This window comes from Trachymyrmex septentrionalis, unplaced genomic scaffold (genome assembly GCF_001594115.1).
Source record: "Trachymyrmex septentrionalis isolate Tsep2-gDNA-1 unplaced genomic scaffold, Tsep1.0 scaffold31, whole genome shotgun sequence".
NCBI classification, from domain to species: Eukaryota; Metazoa; Arthropoda; class Insecta; order Hymenoptera; family Formicidae; genus Trachymyrmex; species Trachymyrmex septentrionalis.
The window spans coordinates 128743-146692 of NW_017305474.1; the positions used below are offsets into that span (position 1 = coordinate 128743).

Below are 17950 nucleotides of genomic sequence, written 5' to 3' on the forward strand. Positions count from 1 at the left end.
ATGGGGGATGATCTCGCAGATAATTCTAGCATCTCTCCATACTTAGTCGATAAATACAATGAGTATAGTATCCAGATAATACGTTGGATTCTCAAGGCAATTAATGTATGGCCGCATTCCGCCAACGCCTCACTTATCGAAAAGATCCGTTCCGATTTCGCGATATTTATATGTTATTTCCTGATAATTACCACCATGGTACCTAATGGTTTGAGTATGTTCATCGATTCACAGATGTCCTACGAGACCAGACTACAAAATTTCGGTCCGCTCACCTTTTGGTTCATAGCGATGGTGAATTATTCCTGCCTCCTGATGCACGTTGACGATATACACAATTGTGTGGAACACGTGAAAATGGACTGGCTGATCATCAGGAGATTCGAGGATCAAAAAGTGATGCTAAAAAGCGCCAAGTTAGGTCGATTCATCGCCGGTTTCTGCGCCGTGTTCATGCACTGCGGTGTGTTCTCGTATAATGTCGTCCAAGGTCTCTCCAAGAGTATCCTGTACATGGAAAATACCAGCATAATAGTTCGCGGATTACCTTATCCCTTCTACAACAAGATTCTAAACGTGCACTTCAGTCCGGCATACGAGTTCGTGTTTTTTCTACAGTGTCTTTCATCCTTCGTCGTCAACTGCGTTACGGTCGCAACATGCGGCTTGACAGCAGTTTTCGTGATGCATGCGTGCGGCCAAATGAAAATTATGATATCCTGGCTTGAAAATTTTATTGACGATAAAAAAGAGGAAAGGATTTCTCTAAGGCAAAGATTTGCAATCATCGTAAATCATCATTTAAGAATCTTGAGGTAAGCTATCTTCTGTGAGTATGGTTCTTTCAATATTTTTTAATTTGCGCCATCATCAAATCTAATCCAAACTTAATTAAATAATAGTGTAATAAATATAGTTAATGTCAGCAAAATTTTTTAAATGCAAATGTTACATGCTTAATTTATAATATTTACATATTTTTAATTTATGATATTTTATTTTTTAATGCAAAAGTTATATAATAAATATTGTATACTTAATAAAATTAAAATTGCTAAAAAATAATTATGATCGATCGTGATCTCTATTTGCAGTTTTGTATCTCGTACAGAAAAAATTATGAATGTAATATGCCTTGTGGAATTAATTGGATGTACTATGCATATATGTCTCTTAGGGTATTATTGCATTATGGTATGGAAATTATTTCGGAATGTATATACTTTATATTATTTCGTTCAATTCTTCGCATTTCTATCGTTTGACTATACGTCAGACTTAATGTCTCTTTTAGGATTTTATTGATGGCAACCATCAAAGTATTTTATCACATTCGATGGTATTATCTTCGATTACTTTTAATATTTTTATATTTTGTTACATCGGGGAGATACTTTCAGAACAGGTAATATTTAATAAACTTAAAAATTTAACAGTAAGAAACTGTACACTTTAATTTAAAAAATTATGACTTTACTTTCTAAATTCTATAAAGTGGAATCTCATTTTAAAGAATGAAAATGGAGCCAGTCTTGAATTTTTAAAAGATATCTTTTTTCATTTTTTAAAGTGAGATTCAATCTAAAAGTTTTAAAAAGTGTAACATATATTCGCGAGATTCAGATTTATTTATGTATTGGGGAATTTATTAAGATGCAATATCGCTAGTTTCTTTAATCGAATTATAACAGGTATACAAAACGGCCTTTAGGGCGAACAGATCGGTAAATCTGCTTATATGACAAACTGGTACCTCTTACCTGGAAAAAGTGCCCAGGGGCTCATTCTGATAATTTTAAGATCCAACGCTGTCCTCAAGATAACTGCCGGAAAAATTGTTCAGCTCTCATTTTCCACTTTCGGTGATGTGAGTATGCAAAAATACATTATTGTTACAATTTATGTATATATATAAAATATATGTAACTTATATATTCATACTAAAGAATGGTATGGTTTATTGTATTATTGAAATTTTATCTGTATAACATTCGTGTAATATAATTGTATAAATGTTTTAAGATACAAATATTTCTACAAAAAATAATCAATTTTTAAACGAAGATGAGTAATTTCTAATTGCTTTAGGTAATTAAATCTGCATTAGCATATTTAAATATACTTCGGACTGTACTGCTTACGTAAATAATTATTACAACTTTGACACAAAAAAAAAACAATACGCAAAATAGGCAGTCATTATAAAATAAATATAGATATTTAATAAAAACTTTATATAATATTTGTTTATGTTGAATAAGTATCTTATTGTCCAGGTCACAAACTATAAATTAATAAAATAATATTCTTGTTTATTAAAAATTTACTTAAAAATATACGATATGAATTTTAATTATAGTTAATTATAAAGTTTTGTGAAATTATAAATACAATGTATATATTCCCATTAAAAATAATCAGTAGAATCGACATTGATCAATGTCGATGGCACTAATTCAACGTCGATTCTACCTATCATTAGCTGGGATGTGGAGTGCATATAACATACAAATCTCACTTTACAAATTCTGAAGATATTGGCAATATGTTCCAAGTAATTATTTTACGTGTATATTTATATTCATTTTGCGTATGTAAAAGTACACTTATTGAAATAAATTTATTTAGCCAATATTATCACTGTATTTTCATACACGTTGCATTCTAATAATAGTCAATTTCAAGAAATATTTTAATCATTTTTTAAACAAAAATTTATATTTCAAATTTGCTCTTACACTACTCTTTTTAAAGATATATTCATTTCCCGTTCAAGATAACCATATGCGAACTGAAATACACGTAGGAGATCCTCCACCGACTATGTTAGAAAATACTGTGAAGTAGGAAACATTTCCCAGTATATTACGTATTCCCCTTTGATGAACAACGGTTAGAACCCTTCTTCCCTATAAAATTTATTTCCTTATTTGCATCCCCGCAAAAGGATTTGCACGAAGCACGCAATAAAATTCCAGGAACTATAATCCGTCTCACTAATAATGAAACAGCCAGCAGGTAGAAAGGGATAGGAAGGGATCAATTGCGTTCACGCACGAACGTTTATAGACAAAAGACGCACATGCGCATGTCGAATTGGCTGACGATCAGTTCACTGACGCTCAGTCAGTTACGTGCATCGTCGCGATTTAGTAGGCATTATCATGCCTGATTATTCAAAGTCAAAGTCTATCAAATCCATAAAGGATGGCTGGAACTATAGCATTCAGATGAACCGTTGGTTTATGAAGCCGATCGGCGTATGGCCGTTGACTCTCTGCGAGACCACGGTGGAAAAAATTGGTTGCATGATTCTGACAGGGATCAGTTGTTTATTGATATGTTTCCTGCTGATCCCATGCACTCTCTGCACTATCCTAGTAGACACTGATCTCGATACCAAAATCAGGATGATCGGTCCGGTCAGTTTTTTACTAATGGCCGCGGTGAAACAATACATCCTCATTATCCGCAGCGAGAACATCGACGAATGCATTCGGCACATTCGCGTGGATTGGAGCCGTGTCGCGTTGAATCATGAGAAAGATCGAGAAATAATGGTGAACAATGCTAAGTTCGGCAGGTGGCTATCCTCCGTCAGCGCGATCTTCATGTATTCCGCAGGTATATTCTTCACCACGGTGATGCCGATTTGCGCAAGGAGAACAGAGATCATTGACAACGAGACAGTGAGGTCGCTCTCCTTTCCAATTTATCGTGGTCTCTTCGATCCACGCACCACGCCATCCTTCGAAATCGCGCAATTCACGCAAGGTTTAGCTGGTTACGTCATTTATACGATCACTATTAGTGTGTGCAGTCTGACAGCAGTATTTGTCATGCATGCCTGCGGTCAATTTCGGATACTCATGCTAAAGATGGAGGATCTCGCGGACGGAAAAGAGAGAAAGAGTGCGAATAGTACGCACGAGGGAAGACTCGGTGACATCGTGGAACATCATATTAGGATACTCAGGTAACACTGCTATATGAAGACGATTGTATCCACAGAAGAAAGAAATTATTTGCAATTTTTGAAAATTTTTCTTATAGATTATAAGAAATCTAACATTAACAAATAAACAATTAATACAATATTATACGAAAAATTGTATAATTGGAGATAAACTTCGCGTTAGCAATTCTGATAATTATCTTATCAAACAAACATATATCAAAAAATTAATATATTGTTATATAAATATATTATGTAAATAGATTTTAGCTTTTTTTTTAAATTTTAATCGTGTAACTTTCAGTTTTATCACTCGTACAGAGAAACTTTTAAACGAAATTTGTCTCGTGGATGTAGTCGGATGTACGCTCAACATATGTTTTCTAGGATTCAATATGATGACGGTACGAAACATATTTGCAAACCATATTTTAAGTAAGTTCACAATATAGTACAATTACATTTCGTGCTCATAACATTTTGATGTTAGCCCTTTTAGGAATGGGAACATCGTGAACCAATAGGAACAATGACGTTCTGTTCATTGCTTATATCTTTGACGTTCAATATATTTATCCTTTGCTATATTGGTGAACTCCTTGCTGAACAGGTACTTAAATTGTAATGGCAGCCTCTACTATAATTAGAGGAAAGTTGCGAATATGTACTGGTCGCCTAAATCATACTTCATCAATATTTTGTATTATTACTTAATATAGGCAACATTTAGTAACAGTAGTATAAAATAAATAAAAAATGAGTAATATAGACAAAAATATAATAGCCTACGCCTTGTTTTAAGGGCGTTAGTAACGTTTTAAAAAATTAGGTACATCTAATATTAATTTTTAATCAATTTGTGTAGATAACAATGCAATCATCCAATTTTATTATAAATTTTTGTATTTTTGTAAAAAAAAGATTTATTGTAGAATATTTTACATTAACTGTATATACATATTTGCAACCATTATGAAGATTAAATCGAAATTTTTACAAAATCCATCAAGTTTTCTAAATCATACCATTACAGAGAAGACTGATAATTGACAATAATAAAACTAATTAATATCAATACAAATATCAAGTACAAAAATATATTTGAGCCAATTTTAATTTGACATTATTTGTCTTTTTATAATTTTTATTGAACAATTATTAAATACTTGATTTTCTTCAATAAATTATTAAATTTATAGGTATTACCTAGATAACATGCATATTGTATAAGATATCTAAAAGACGTCTTTTAAATATCTTTTAAACATAAGACATCTAAAAGACAACTTTTAGATCTTATGCAATATAAATGTTATCTGGGTAATTAATTATATTATTATACATATTAGTTAATGATTTCTTTTATTAATCTTATACTTTTAATTATTTTCGTTCATAAATTTAATACTTTCAAAGGAAATACGATTTAAAAAAGACTTACAGAAACAATTTAGGCGATCGATTGCCTAAATCATACTTTTTGCAGCATGTTACAAAAAGACTTATTAATTTGTTATTGGTGAAAAGTTAAACATGCAATAATAAAACCTTAAGCTACAATTTCTAGTGTTTATTTGCGTACAAAACAGTGTCAAATGAAAAATATAATAAAAAATAGACTAAGTAGTATGTATTCGACAATTCTCCCTACGTTGTTTATTTATATCATTTGAAATGAGACTTGAAATATTCTTAAAGAAACAGTAAGAAAAATAGAAATTTTATTTTCTCAACTTTACAGTTAATTTCCCCAAACTAAAGGATTTCAATATTTTCAATTAAAATTCATATTAAACTTAATTTTACTTTATTTAAAATCAAAATTTTTTATAAGAGCTTTATAATGTAAATGACTTAAGTTGTTAAATGCGTTATAAGAATTGTTGTCTATGTACATCATATACGACATAATTGTTGTCTACATAAAAAACATCAAAATGTTTTTAACAGTGTATGCAAATCGGCATGAAGTCTTATATGATAAATTGGTATCGTATACCGAATAAAGGAGCACTCGGTTTGACATTAATAATGGCCATGTCGAATGCCACCATCAAACTTACAGCTGGAAAATTTATGGATTTATCCTTAGCCAGTTTTTGCAGTGTGAGTAGTATTAAAATTATTTTCACTTATTCATACATGAAAATTATTTTTGATTATTTATAAGAAATGGATAGAAGAACAAAATTCCAGATTATTAAAGCGTCCGTGGCTTACCTGAATTTACTTCGTACCTTCTACGTTTAATACAGTAAAATCATCGTTATCGAGATGTACTATATAGTAACGTTAGTGCGTTAAAAAATATATTTAATAAAATGTAGATATATACGTCAGCATATTTGTTAATAAATCAAGTTACATAAATTATCGCTCACGTAAATATAAACTTAAATAGAATTAAATTTATTACGATAATGACAAAATTGAAATTACAGATTAACTAATTATAGTCCTTATAAAATACAATATAAAGCTAAGTTATATACTGTATTACACAAAGTGCAAATAACTATATCCTACGCACTTATATACTGACTGTAATATTTCCAACGTTGCGTTACGCACTAGGGAAATAGCAAGGATACGTACATTCGCGCAACTATATCAGAACTCATAAATTTCACGTTGTTACGCACTTTCATTCGTCATCGACATGACGACCCTCAGATATGCAATGACTGGGATAGAGAGCCCTATGTGCACGCGCGTCTTCCCCTTACGTTATACATAACAGGCATGGGACGCACTTACACGCGATCACGACATCATTATTTTCCCGCGCTTGCGTCGCCACGCAGACATCAGGATGGTATCGTATGCGTATTTCAGTCGGCGTTATACACTATGGACGACAGCATGCGCGATCGATCCCAACTTCCAGACAGGATACACAATATACATTACGAGCACGACATATACTACGCCATGCAGCTATGCCGATGGATCCTGAAACCGATTGGTATCTGGCACATGATTTACGGTCGCTCGTCGCAAAGCGAGAAATTTCTTTCGTTAATACTGATCTTCGTGTGTTTCTTTGGTCTGTGCTTCGTGCTTGTACCCGCCGGTCCGTACACTCTATTTCGTGAGAAGGACATTAACATTAAGGTCAAGCTTTTTGGACCGGTTGGATTCTGTCTAACTTCCGCGATCAAATATTGCTTCCTCGGAGCGCGTGCCTCGTCGATCGGAAGATGTGTCGAACACGTCGAGAGCGATTGGCGGATCGTGCGACATTATGACCATCGCAGAATGATGCTGAGGAACGTGCTGGTGGGCCGCAGACTAACAACGCTGTGCGTGATCTTTCTTTACACCGGCGGCATGTCTTATCATACGATTATGCCATTGTCTTCCAGAACGAAGACGAATGGCAGCTTCACAAGTAGACCGCTAGTTTATCCGGGATATGATCTCTATTTCGATCCTCAAGCAAGTCCTGCTTACGAGATCATCTTTGGCATGCATTGCTTGTCCGCTATGATACAATATAGCGCTACAACAGCAGCATGCAGCTTGGCTGCAAGCTTTGCGACGCACGCGTGCGGACAGGTGCAGATATTGATGACACTTTTGGATGATCTAGTTGATGGGAAGAGGACTAAAGGTACCAATGTGGAGAAACGTTTAAGGTTGATAACGAAACATCACGTGCGTGTGCTGAGGTGAGACGGGGAAAGCGCCGAGATAGTTTACATAACGTGTTTCTAAATTTATATGGGATAGATACATAGCGCGTTTCTAGATTTACGACCGACGTGGAGAAAATATTACGTGAAATATGCTTACTGGAATTGGTTGCTGCAACCTTGATTATATGTTTGCTCGAGTATTATTGTATGACGGTAAGAAAATTACGATAGCAGACACGTATAATATATCACGATAATATAATTATATCTTTTTTATGTATAACAAGTTCTGTCGTATTTTTAATACAGCTGTTGATTTAAAATTACAATAATTGAAGGGCTTACTGCAATAACGTAGCCGAATATGTGATATTGAATGAGTCATTTATTTATTACAAAGATTAAGTTAATTAATATTATATTTGATACGTTTATGTAGTGATTCGTATTTTTTACCTCTGCAATGTAATTATCAAATATAGAAAATTTTACTCATCTTATAATATTTCTTGTATACACAATCTGCATTCCGTAATAAACTTTCTCGACATGTATCAAAACATGAAAGAATTATTGTAGCATGTACAAATGTATTTTCTCATCATTTAAACTTTAGAGTTTACTTTCTCCGTTTTTACGAAATGTGTGTTACGTGTCTAATGTTGCACTAAGTCCTTTAATCATAACAAAATAGAAAGAATCTTCTTTTTTCATTGATAAATTGTAAATATCTTGTTATACGTTTGTTTCCTCAGGAATGGGCAAATAGCGATGCCGTGGCCATCCTGACATATTTTATGTTACTGATATCTTTAACGTTCAACATTCTAATATTTTGTTATATCGGCGAACTCCTCGTAGAAGAGGTATTTTTTACAATATATTGTTAATAATAAAAATTTTTTCCGAGATATAATTATTGAAAATTCGTAATATATCAATCCCATTTTGATGAATAAATAGTAACAAATAATATAATTTTGATATTCAATTACTTCTATTTTTATTAGTTTGGCAAAATTGGTTCAGCCGCGTATGAAATTAATTGGTATGATTTACCCGGCCATAAGGCTGTGGATCTTGTAATGATCATTACAATGTCTTATTACCCACCCAAGCTTACAGCTGGCAAATTCTGTGATTTATCTCTCAATACTTTCAGCACCGTGAGTGTCATAAATAACTATTCTTACTGATTAAGTAACTCTATACTGGTAATTCTTCACTTGTAAACTGATGGCTTCCATCTTGTTCAATTTTATTCATTTGTTTATAATTGTTATTGTTACATTATTAAATAATATTTCTAAAGTTGACATTGTTTTTAGGTACTTAAAACATCCGTAGTATATTTAAATTTGCTTCGGACAGTTACGCAATAAAACGTGTACAATTCTCCAAAAATATACAAAACTTCTATGTATAATCCTCATTATTGTTCCTTCAGCAAGTTTGTTATAGATACATCTATTCTCAAAAAATAATAAATTAACGTATGTCACATTCATTATTTGTCATTATATGTCATTCAATCAATTTAAAAAAATAGATTATAATTATTGATAAATGAAAAATAGATTATAAATATTGATAAGTGAAATCAACTTACGATTTGATTGATCATAAGACAAAAAATGTACTGCGTTTGAAAATTAAAATTTACTATATCAAAAAAATAAAAGTAAAATTAGAAAACTGTAATTGTAAAATAACACATAATGTATAGAAAATATTTACAAAATCATCAACGGTGGATTTTGCTTGAAAGATATCGCATTGCGTGTGGAACACATTATAAACTTCCAATCCCTTTGTGCTTGCACATCACAGAATGAGCCCACGGACAAGCAATGACCGAGGGGAGAGTCAATCGTTCGCGTACGCATGACTGAGCACTTGGTCATACATGACAACTATGAAACGCACTATTGAAGCTATACACGCAATATTGAAGTCATTACTTCCCCGCGCTTGCGTCATGAGAAACGGAACGTCGCATAACGTCCGCATGTTTCAGTCATCGTTACACTTCGCAGACAGCATGAGCTATCGATCTTCACTTCCAGACAGGATACGCAATGTACGTTACGAGCACGACATATATTACGCTATGCAGTTATGCCGCTGGATCCTGCAGTCGATCGGTATTTGGCACATAATTTACGGTCGCTCGTCGCAAAGCGAGAAGCTACTTTCGTTAATGCTGATTTTCATGAGTTTCTTTGGTCTGTGTTTTGTGCTTGTACCTGCTAGTTCGTACTTTCTATTCTACGACGAGGACATCGAAATTAAAATCAAGTTTTTTGGACCAGTTACCTTCTGTCTAACTTCCGTGATCAAATATTGCTTCCTCGGAACGCGTATCTCGACGATCGGAAAATGTATCGAACACGTCGAGAGCGATTGGCGGATAGTGCAATATCAGAATCATCGCAGTATGATGCTAAAGAACGTGCTGGTAGGCCGCAGAATAACGATGCTATGCGTGATTTTTCTTTATGGTGGTGGCTTGTTTTATCACACGATCTTGCCATTGTCTTCCAGAACGACAAATGGTAACGTCACAAGTAAACCGCTGATTTATCCAGGATATGATTATTTCGATCTTCAAACAAGTCCCGCTTACGAGATCATCTTTGGCATGCACTGCCTGTCCGCTATGATACAATATAGCGCTACGACAGCAGTGTGCAGTCTGGCCGCGAATTTTGCGACACACGCACGCGGACAGGTGCAGATATTGGTGACGCTTTTGGATGATCTAGTCAATGGGAAGGGAACTGAAGGTACTAATGTGGAGAAACGTCTGAGCTTCATAACGAAGCATCACGTGCGTGTGCTGAGGTGAGATGGAGAAAGCGCTGAGATAGCTTACATGACGCGTTTCTAGACTTATTTGGAGTAGATACATGGCGCGTTTCTAGATTTACGACTGACGTGGAGAAAATATTACGTGAAGTATGCTTAGTGGAACTGGTGACCGCAACTTTGATGATATGCATGCTCGAGTATCTTTTCTTAATGGTAAGAAAATTACGGCGGTAGACACGCATCACAATAATGTAATTATAACTTTCCGCGTATTACAAATTTTATCGTACTTTTAATATAGTTTTTGATTTAATATTACAATAATTAAAGGGCTTGCTACAATAATATATGATATTGATAAAAATGGATGAATCCTGTATTTGTCCCAAAGGTCAGGCTAATTAATATTATATGTGTTATGTTTATGTTGTAATTCATATTTTGTTCTACTTTTCAGCAATGTAAGTATTTGATGCAGAAAAATTTTACTCGTCTGATAATATTCCTTATTCACAATCTGCAATCCGTAATACTTTTCGGACATGTCAAAACATGAAAGTTTTTGTAGCATATGCAAATAGATGTATTTTTAACGTCCGTTTACGGTCCATTCAGATTATTATTGAATTGAAACTCAAGACGAATCTCGAGCCGCGAGTATTTCGGTAAACATTTGTTACGCCACTCGGCAAAAAGCAATGAAAGTTAGCCAAAATGTTCGCAGCTCTATATTCGGCTCGAGTTTCGGCTCGATAATCTGGACGCACCCTTAGAGTTTACTGTCTATGTTTTTACAAAATGTGAGTTAGTATAATGTTGTAGCAAGTACTTTAACCGTAACGAAACGAAAATAGTCTCCTTTTTGCACTAATAAATTATTAAGATCTACTTGCAATTAGTTGTATGTTTATCTTCTCAGGAATGGGAGAATAGTGACGCCGTGGGCGTCATGTCGTATATTTTGTTATTTATAGCTTTAACGTTCAACGTTCTAATATTTTGTTATATCGGCGAGCTTCTCGTAGAAGAGGTATTTTTTACGGTATATTGCTGATAATAAAAATTTTTTTTCAGGGTATCTTCAATCATCAAAAATTCATAGTATGTAAATCCTGTTTTAAATAAGTAATAATAATTGTAATATTCAATTATTTCTATTTTCAATAGTTTGGTAAAATCGGCTCAGCCGCGTATGAAGTTAATTGGTATGATTTACCCGGCCATAAAGCTGTGGATCTTATTATGATTATGATGAAGTCTTATTATCCACCCAAGCTTACAGCTGGCAAATTCTGTGATTTATCTCTCAATACTTTCAGCACCGTGAGTGTCATAAATAACTATTGTTATTGTTTAAGTAATTCTATACTCGTAATTCTACACTTGTAAACTGATAGCTTCCATCTTAAACAATTCTATTCATTCTTTTATAATTGTTATTAGTACATTATTAATTCATGTTTTTAAAATTTACATTGTTTCTATAGGTACTTAAAACATCCGTAGTATATTTAAATTTACTTCGAACAGTTACGCAATAAAGCTTAAACAATCCTTATTATTATTGTTAGTGGCAGCAAATTTGTTATAGATATATTTTTTCTCAAAAAATATTGTATAGAAGTCAATAATAAATTGATATATGTCTCGTTCATTAGTTGTCATTCAATTAATCTTAAAATAGATAAATTATTAATTTAACTTACTATTAAATTAACTTACTCTATTATGATTTGATTGACCTTGAGACAAGAAATCGATTATACTATTTAAAAATTAAAATTTACCATATGAGAAAAAAAGAAAACTGCAATTATATTGTAAAATAATATATAAAATATATCATACATATATATATCATACATATACATATTTATATTATATGTAGTGTATAAATAATATTTAAAAAGTCGCCAACGATGAATCTCGCTTGGAAGATATCTAAGCTACGCATTGTGTGTGGACTCGTTATGAACTTCCGATCCCTTCGCGCTTGCACATCACTGGACGAGCCATGACTGGGGGGGAGAGTCAATCGTTCGCATACGCATGGCTAAGCACCTGGTCATATACATATGACAGACATAAAACGCATATGCACGCGATACTGAAGTCATTACTTCCTCGCGCTTGCGTCGCGAGAAACGGAACGTTGCGTAACGTCCGCGTTTCAGTCATCGTTGCGCTTCGCGGGCGACAGCATGCGCGATCGATTCCAACTTACAGGAAGAACGCTCAAGATGTATAATGTACACCATAAGCACGACATACGCTACACAATGCAGCTGTGCCGCTGGGTGCTAAAACCGATCGGCATGTGGCATCCGATCTATGGCCATTCGTCGCAGAATGAGAAGTTCATCTCGATAATATTGATCATCATATGCTTCTCCGCTCTATGTTTCGTCCTGATACCTGCCGGATTTTATACTTTATTTCGTGAGAAAGATATCAACATTAAAGTCAAGCTTTTCGGTCCGGTCGGCTTCTGCCTGACTAACACGATCAAATATTGTTACTTTGGTGCGCGCGCTGCCGCGTTCGGAAGATGTATTCGACATGTCGAGGACGATTGGCGGATCGTGCAGCATCAAACTCGCGAGATAATGCTGAAGAAAGTGCTGATAGGACGCAGACTCACCACGCTGTGTGCAATTTTCCTTTACACCGGTGGATTGTCCTACCATATAATAATGCCGTTATCTTCCAAACAGGAAATTAACGAGAACCTCACGATTAGAATACACACTTATCCCGGTTACGATATATTTTTCGATCCCGGAGCCAGCCCTGCTTATGAGATCGTGTTCTGCATTCATTGCCTATTCGCGATGATCACGTATCACATCACGACGGCATCCTGTAGCTTGGCAGCGATTTTTGTGACGCACGCGTGCGGGCAAATAGATATACTAATGTTGTTGTTGGACGATTTGGTTGAAGGAAAATGGAGCAAGGATACCACTGTGAAGAAACGTTTAAGCGCGATAGCGAAACATCATGTACGAATACTGAGGTAAGTGGAAAATGCGAGGAAAGTGTGCAAGTAGATACATATTGCGCGTGATTTTCTAGATTTTCGGATAGATACGTGACACACTTCTAGATTTTCGGCCAACGTGGAGGAAGTGCTACGCGAAATATGTTTACTGGAACTGCTGACTTCCACCTTGACTATATGTTTGCTCGAATATTATTGCCTAACGGTAAAGAAAAGAATATCGACGTAATATAATATATTGATATTACGATAACATAATCTTTCTTAAAATTATGTGCAAAATTCAGTTTGTATAGACAGTTTTGTTGAACTTTGTGATAGTACATTTTACCTTCTCAGGAGTGGGAAAACAGCGATGCCATAGCCATCTTGACATATTTCATCTTGTTGATATCTTTCACATTTAATGTTCTGATATTTTGTTACATCGGTGAGCTCCTCGTGGAACAGGTATTTTCATAATATTTGTTGAAGAAAATTTTTCATTTATCTTTTACTGCATTACTAATGAGTTGATTTAATTCTGCAATACAAAAAATTGCAATAGAAAGAAGAGCAAGAATATAAATTTCATTATTATCTATTTTTCAAAAAATATTTAAAATGTGCTTTATTTAATTATTATGATTTTGTAAAAAAAATTCTCAAATGTACTAAAAAAAAAGTACTAAATTTGATAATTATTTACATTAGAAGATTTCTCCAATGATCTTGATTTTGATATATGTTGTCAAGGTTGTGAGTAATCTTCAACAAGTTTTAGCCGTCGCTCGTTATTCGTTAAAAATTATTATCAAAGTTGGTAATTATTTCCCTGCTTTATATGAAAAGTCAAATAACTCTAGGCAGAGAGAGAGAGAGAGAGAGAGAGAGAGAGAGAGAGAGAGATACGAGATGGACCGATTAAGGCAATACGACTTTCGCGCAGCAAAATCTATTCCATCTCCCCCTTGCCTAGAGACGCATAACTTTCCACGTGGAGGTTCACCCTAGTATTAGGTGGCCCTCGCTTTGTATAGAAACTCATGCGCCCTTGCAGGGGGGAGGAGATGGGGTGGCTTTCTTTACGTGGGAAGTCGGACGCCCATTGACAGGAGGAAGAAAGTGGAACTCGCTTCCCGTAGAAAATCGTATTTCCTTAATCGGTCCACCTCAAACCTGTCTAGATTATCTGACTTTTCATGTAAAGCAGGAAAATAATTATTAACTTCGACTGCAAATAACTTTTTAACGAATAAAGCGACGGTTAAAACTTGTTGAAGGTCACTGAAGGTCATGACCTTGACAACATATATCAAGGTCGTTGGAGAGATCTAATGTAAATAATTATTCTGTAATGTAAAAATAATTATCCTAAATTTTAATAAATATTTATTTAAACAGTACTAACTAAATATTTAGTAGTACTAACTAAATATTGAAATATAAACATATATTTATTTGATTTATACATGAACTATTAATTTGATTAAATTTTTTTATTGAATAAAGATTTATTTGCTGTAAATGAATGTTTAGTTAGTACTACTTAAACAAATATTTATTAAAATTAAAACATTTGCAAATGTTTTTTCAGTATGCATATAGTAGATTATAATATAAATAGTGTATTTTATATAATCTTGCACACACATTACAGAAAATACAAGTGCACTTATGTATTAATGTTTCATATTTTCAGTATAGCAAAATTGGTGCCGCTGCCTATGAAATCGACTGGTACAATTTATCTGGGAATAAAGCTCTCGAACTCGTGCTAATCATCGCAATGTCTCATTATCCGCCTAAACTTACAGCTGGCAAATTTATCGAATTATCTATGAACACATTTGGTGCTGTAAGTTTCTCACATAATTATTATTATTATTGCTTAATCGCCAAATTTGATTGTTAATTTACCTATGTATGAGACTGTCAAAAAAAATTTTTTTTTATCCACTTAGCTCAAAAGTTTCTATTTCATGCCAAAAGAACACCTCTAAATTTTTATTTAAAAATATTAAGGTTTAAAAAGATCGCTGAAAGTAAACGATTTTTAAATCAAAGTTTCGATTTTCTTTAATACATGTTTGATTTTATGTAAAAATGGCTTAATCCAGATTTTTAATGTGTTACTGTATGTTTTTTTTGATCGCTGAACAATAGTTCATTTAGCTACGATATACACCTTAAGAAATGCAGTTCTATTAATGTGAAAAAATGATGAAGTTTTGAGTTCAAGGTCGATTTTAACAAGATTCCAACCGTTCAAATGTGTCGTTACTCCAATTGTAGGTTCTCTTCACTCAGAACAAGATACAGTTAGAATTTTCCCGGGATCTCCTAAAGATCTTATTACATTGTGTTCAGCGATCAAAAAAACCTACAATATCACGTTTAAAATCCAGATTAAACCATTTTTGCATCAAATCAAACATGTATTAAGGAAAATCGAAACTTTGATTTAAAAATCATTCACTAGTGACTTCTAAATCTTAATATTTTTTGACAAAAATTTAGGGGCGTCCTTTTGGCATGAAATGGAAGCTTTCGAGCAAAGTGGCTGATTAAAAAAAAGTTTTGTTTTCTTGATAGTCTACTGTGTGCGCGTGTGTGTATGTACCCTCTCTTATTTATGTAATTCTTAGTCTTGTCACTTTCATATCACTTTCAGGTACTCAAATCATCAGTAGTATATTTAAATTTACTTCGTACAACAGTTACAGAATAAAATTTATATTCCATATACTATAGCTCTTACTATTTAAAATTTACGAGACAGATCTATTTTTATTATAGATATTATACCCACAGAGGAAGTATTAATAATAAAATAATATATATACCATCGATTAAAATGTGATTAATTCAAATATTACTAGTTATTTATTTCGTTTGATATTAAATCAAGTATTATATCAATTTTGATATTATACTTTAAGTAAAAGTATACTTACAAGGGAATCTCGCAAAATACCAAATTCTGATTTGATAAAATCTGGTATAATTTTAATGAAACATATATAAGTTACGTTAATCTATAAATGAAGTTAGAAAATATTAATTGCGCGGAAAGACAATTTTATTTAAATTTTAAGGGATGAAATCATTTTTTACAAGTAAAATCGTTTTCTGTTCCCCTCCCCTCCCTGTCATATTTAAAAAACTATTCAATATATCAAAAAATATATTTTGTACAATAAATAATTTTTATAATAAATAAGTTTTATAATAAAATTACCTGTATTTATCCACGTCAATAGTATATTTAAAAAATAATTATTTTTAAATAAAATTTTTGAATCCCCTTTATTTGATTATTAATGCGTTTATGGTGACACTTATAAACTGGCTTCTATAATGATTCAAATGAAATAGGCCTCAAATACGCGACCATAATAAAAAAAAACGATCACCAAAACAAAGGAGGAAAAACAACAATTTACGTTCAACACAATCTCAATGATAACCCTATAGTGCTAGTTATCTTTGCAGGTGACAACGTACAACTGAAGCTATACATCTCTACTACAAAATCGATTTTTCAAGCCCGTGCTTCTCCTCCCTTTCTACCTTTCTCCTTCTTTTATTCTCCCTAATATGTCACTGAAAGTACTTATTATGGTCATGCGCAAATTTTCTACCATTCTACAATCGATGTGGTACCAGCCAGTCGCTCGCGCACCTTCGACACAGCAATATGGATAAAATCCGGACATGGCCCAATGAAAATCATGAGAAGGATGTAATCGACATTCTGATATGGAACCGATGGTTATTGCGGGTTCTTGGGATCTGGCCACTGATATACCCAAACACCACAATAATCGAAAAGATCCTGGCAACGTTCTCGTTTGCATCATGTTGGATTGTACTCGGTTTATTCCTGGTACTTACGAGCATGTACACCTTTACGGACCGAAGTATCATGGGTGAGAAAATGAAGATGCTGGGTCCACTGGGTTACGTGTTCTTTTCCATGCTGAAGTATCTTTTCCTAGTGATACGTCATAAGAGTATTCGACGATGCGTTCAGATTCTCAGTACAGATTGGCGTATGGTTCAAGAAAAAAATCACCGCGAAATCATGATGAGAGACGCGGAGAAGGGCCACTTGCTGTCCAAATTTTGTATAGTATTCATGTATTGCGGCGGCTTGTCTTACAATACAGTAATGCCATTCCTATCACAAACATCGTACGCAAACAAACAAAATGTCACCATCCGACCAATGGCTTATCTTGGCTTCGATATTGTTTTCGATTTGCAACTAATGCCAGTTTATGTATTTGCCTTTTCTCTTCAATGTTTTATCGGTATTGTTATGTTCAACATCACCACGTCAGTGTGCTGTTTAGCAGCTATGTTCGTCGCTCACGCGTGTGGCCAGATCGACATTGTGATTGCAAGTGTGGAGAATCTTTTCAAGGGAGAACGAGATCATATCAAGTTTGAGAAATACATGGCAATTATCGTGCAGCATCACGTGAAAACATTAAGGTAAGTATCTTGCTCTATCTGTATCTTATTATCTGTAAAATTATCCACACGTCTCAATAATGTCTC

At 33.7% G+C, this 17950-nt stretch overlaps 3 protein-coding genes across 3 annotated transcripts in view; all 3 read left to right on the forward strand.

Moving 5' to 3' along the window:
* On the forward strand, positions 1–2145 carry LOC108749636. Its single transcript, XM_018488452.1, has 6 exons — positions 1–735; positions 778–815; positions 1095–1194; positions 1295–1405; positions 1712–1867; positions 2089–2145. Exons 1-6 carry the CDS (start codon positions 1–3, stop codon positions 2143–2145), a joined length of 1197 nt encoding a protein of 398 aa, XP_018343954.1.
* A 1019-nt stretch (positions 2146–3164) lies between these two features.
* LOC108749637 lies at positions 3165–15387 on the forward strand. The gene is made up of 14 exons (XM_018488454.1): positions 3165–3976; positions 4260–4359; positions 5906–6061; positions 7175–7626; positions 7707–7806; positions 8604–8759; positions 9710–10437; positions 10518–10617; positions 11324–11434; positions 11572–11789; positions 12518–13420; positions 13511–13610; positions 15087–15242; positions 15349–15387. The coding sequence occupies exons 1-14, from the start codon at positions 3165–3167 to the stop codon at positions 15385–15387; spliced, it is 4131 nt and encodes a 1376-aa protein (XP_018343956.1).
* Positions 15388–17084: 1697 nt separating this feature from the next.
* Positions 17085–17950, forward strand: part of LOC108749638 (putative odorant receptor 92a) — a 2011-nt gene continuing 1145 nt past the window's right edge. The window contains exon 1 of the mRNA XM_018488455.1: positions 17085–17884. Coding sequence (XP_018343957.1) covers positions 17085–17884 — 800 coding nt within the window. The remainder of the gene's footprint in view (positions 17885–17950) is intronic.

Excerpts from the sequence above, each read along its gene's own strand:
- LOC108749636 (XM_018488452.1), top strand. The coding sequence starts at position 1 with ATGGGGGATGATCTCGCAGATAATTCTAGCATCTCTCCATACTTAGTC. Across the intron at positions 816-1,094 it reads CATCATTTAAGAATCTTGAG|TTTTGTATCTCGTACAGAAA; the intron begins GTAAGCTATCTT and ends CTCTATTTGCAG. Across the intron at positions 1,406-1,711 it reads GGGAGATACTTTCAGAACAG|GGCGAACAGATCGGTAAATC; the intron begins GTAATATTTAAT and ends AACGGCCTTTAG.
- LOC108749637 (XM_018488454.1), top strand. The coding sequence starts at position 3,165 with ATGCCTGATTATTCAAAGTCAAAGTCTATCAAATCCATAAAGGATGGC. Across the intron at positions 10,618-11,323 it reads TCGAGTATCTTTTCTTAATG|GAATGGGAGAATAGTGACGC; the intron begins GTAAGAAAATTA and ends TTATCTTCTCAG. Across the intron at positions 11,435-11,571 it reads GCGAGCTTCTCGTAGAAGAG|TTTGGTAAAATCGGCTCAGC; the intron begins GTATTTTTTACG and ends TATTTTCAATAG.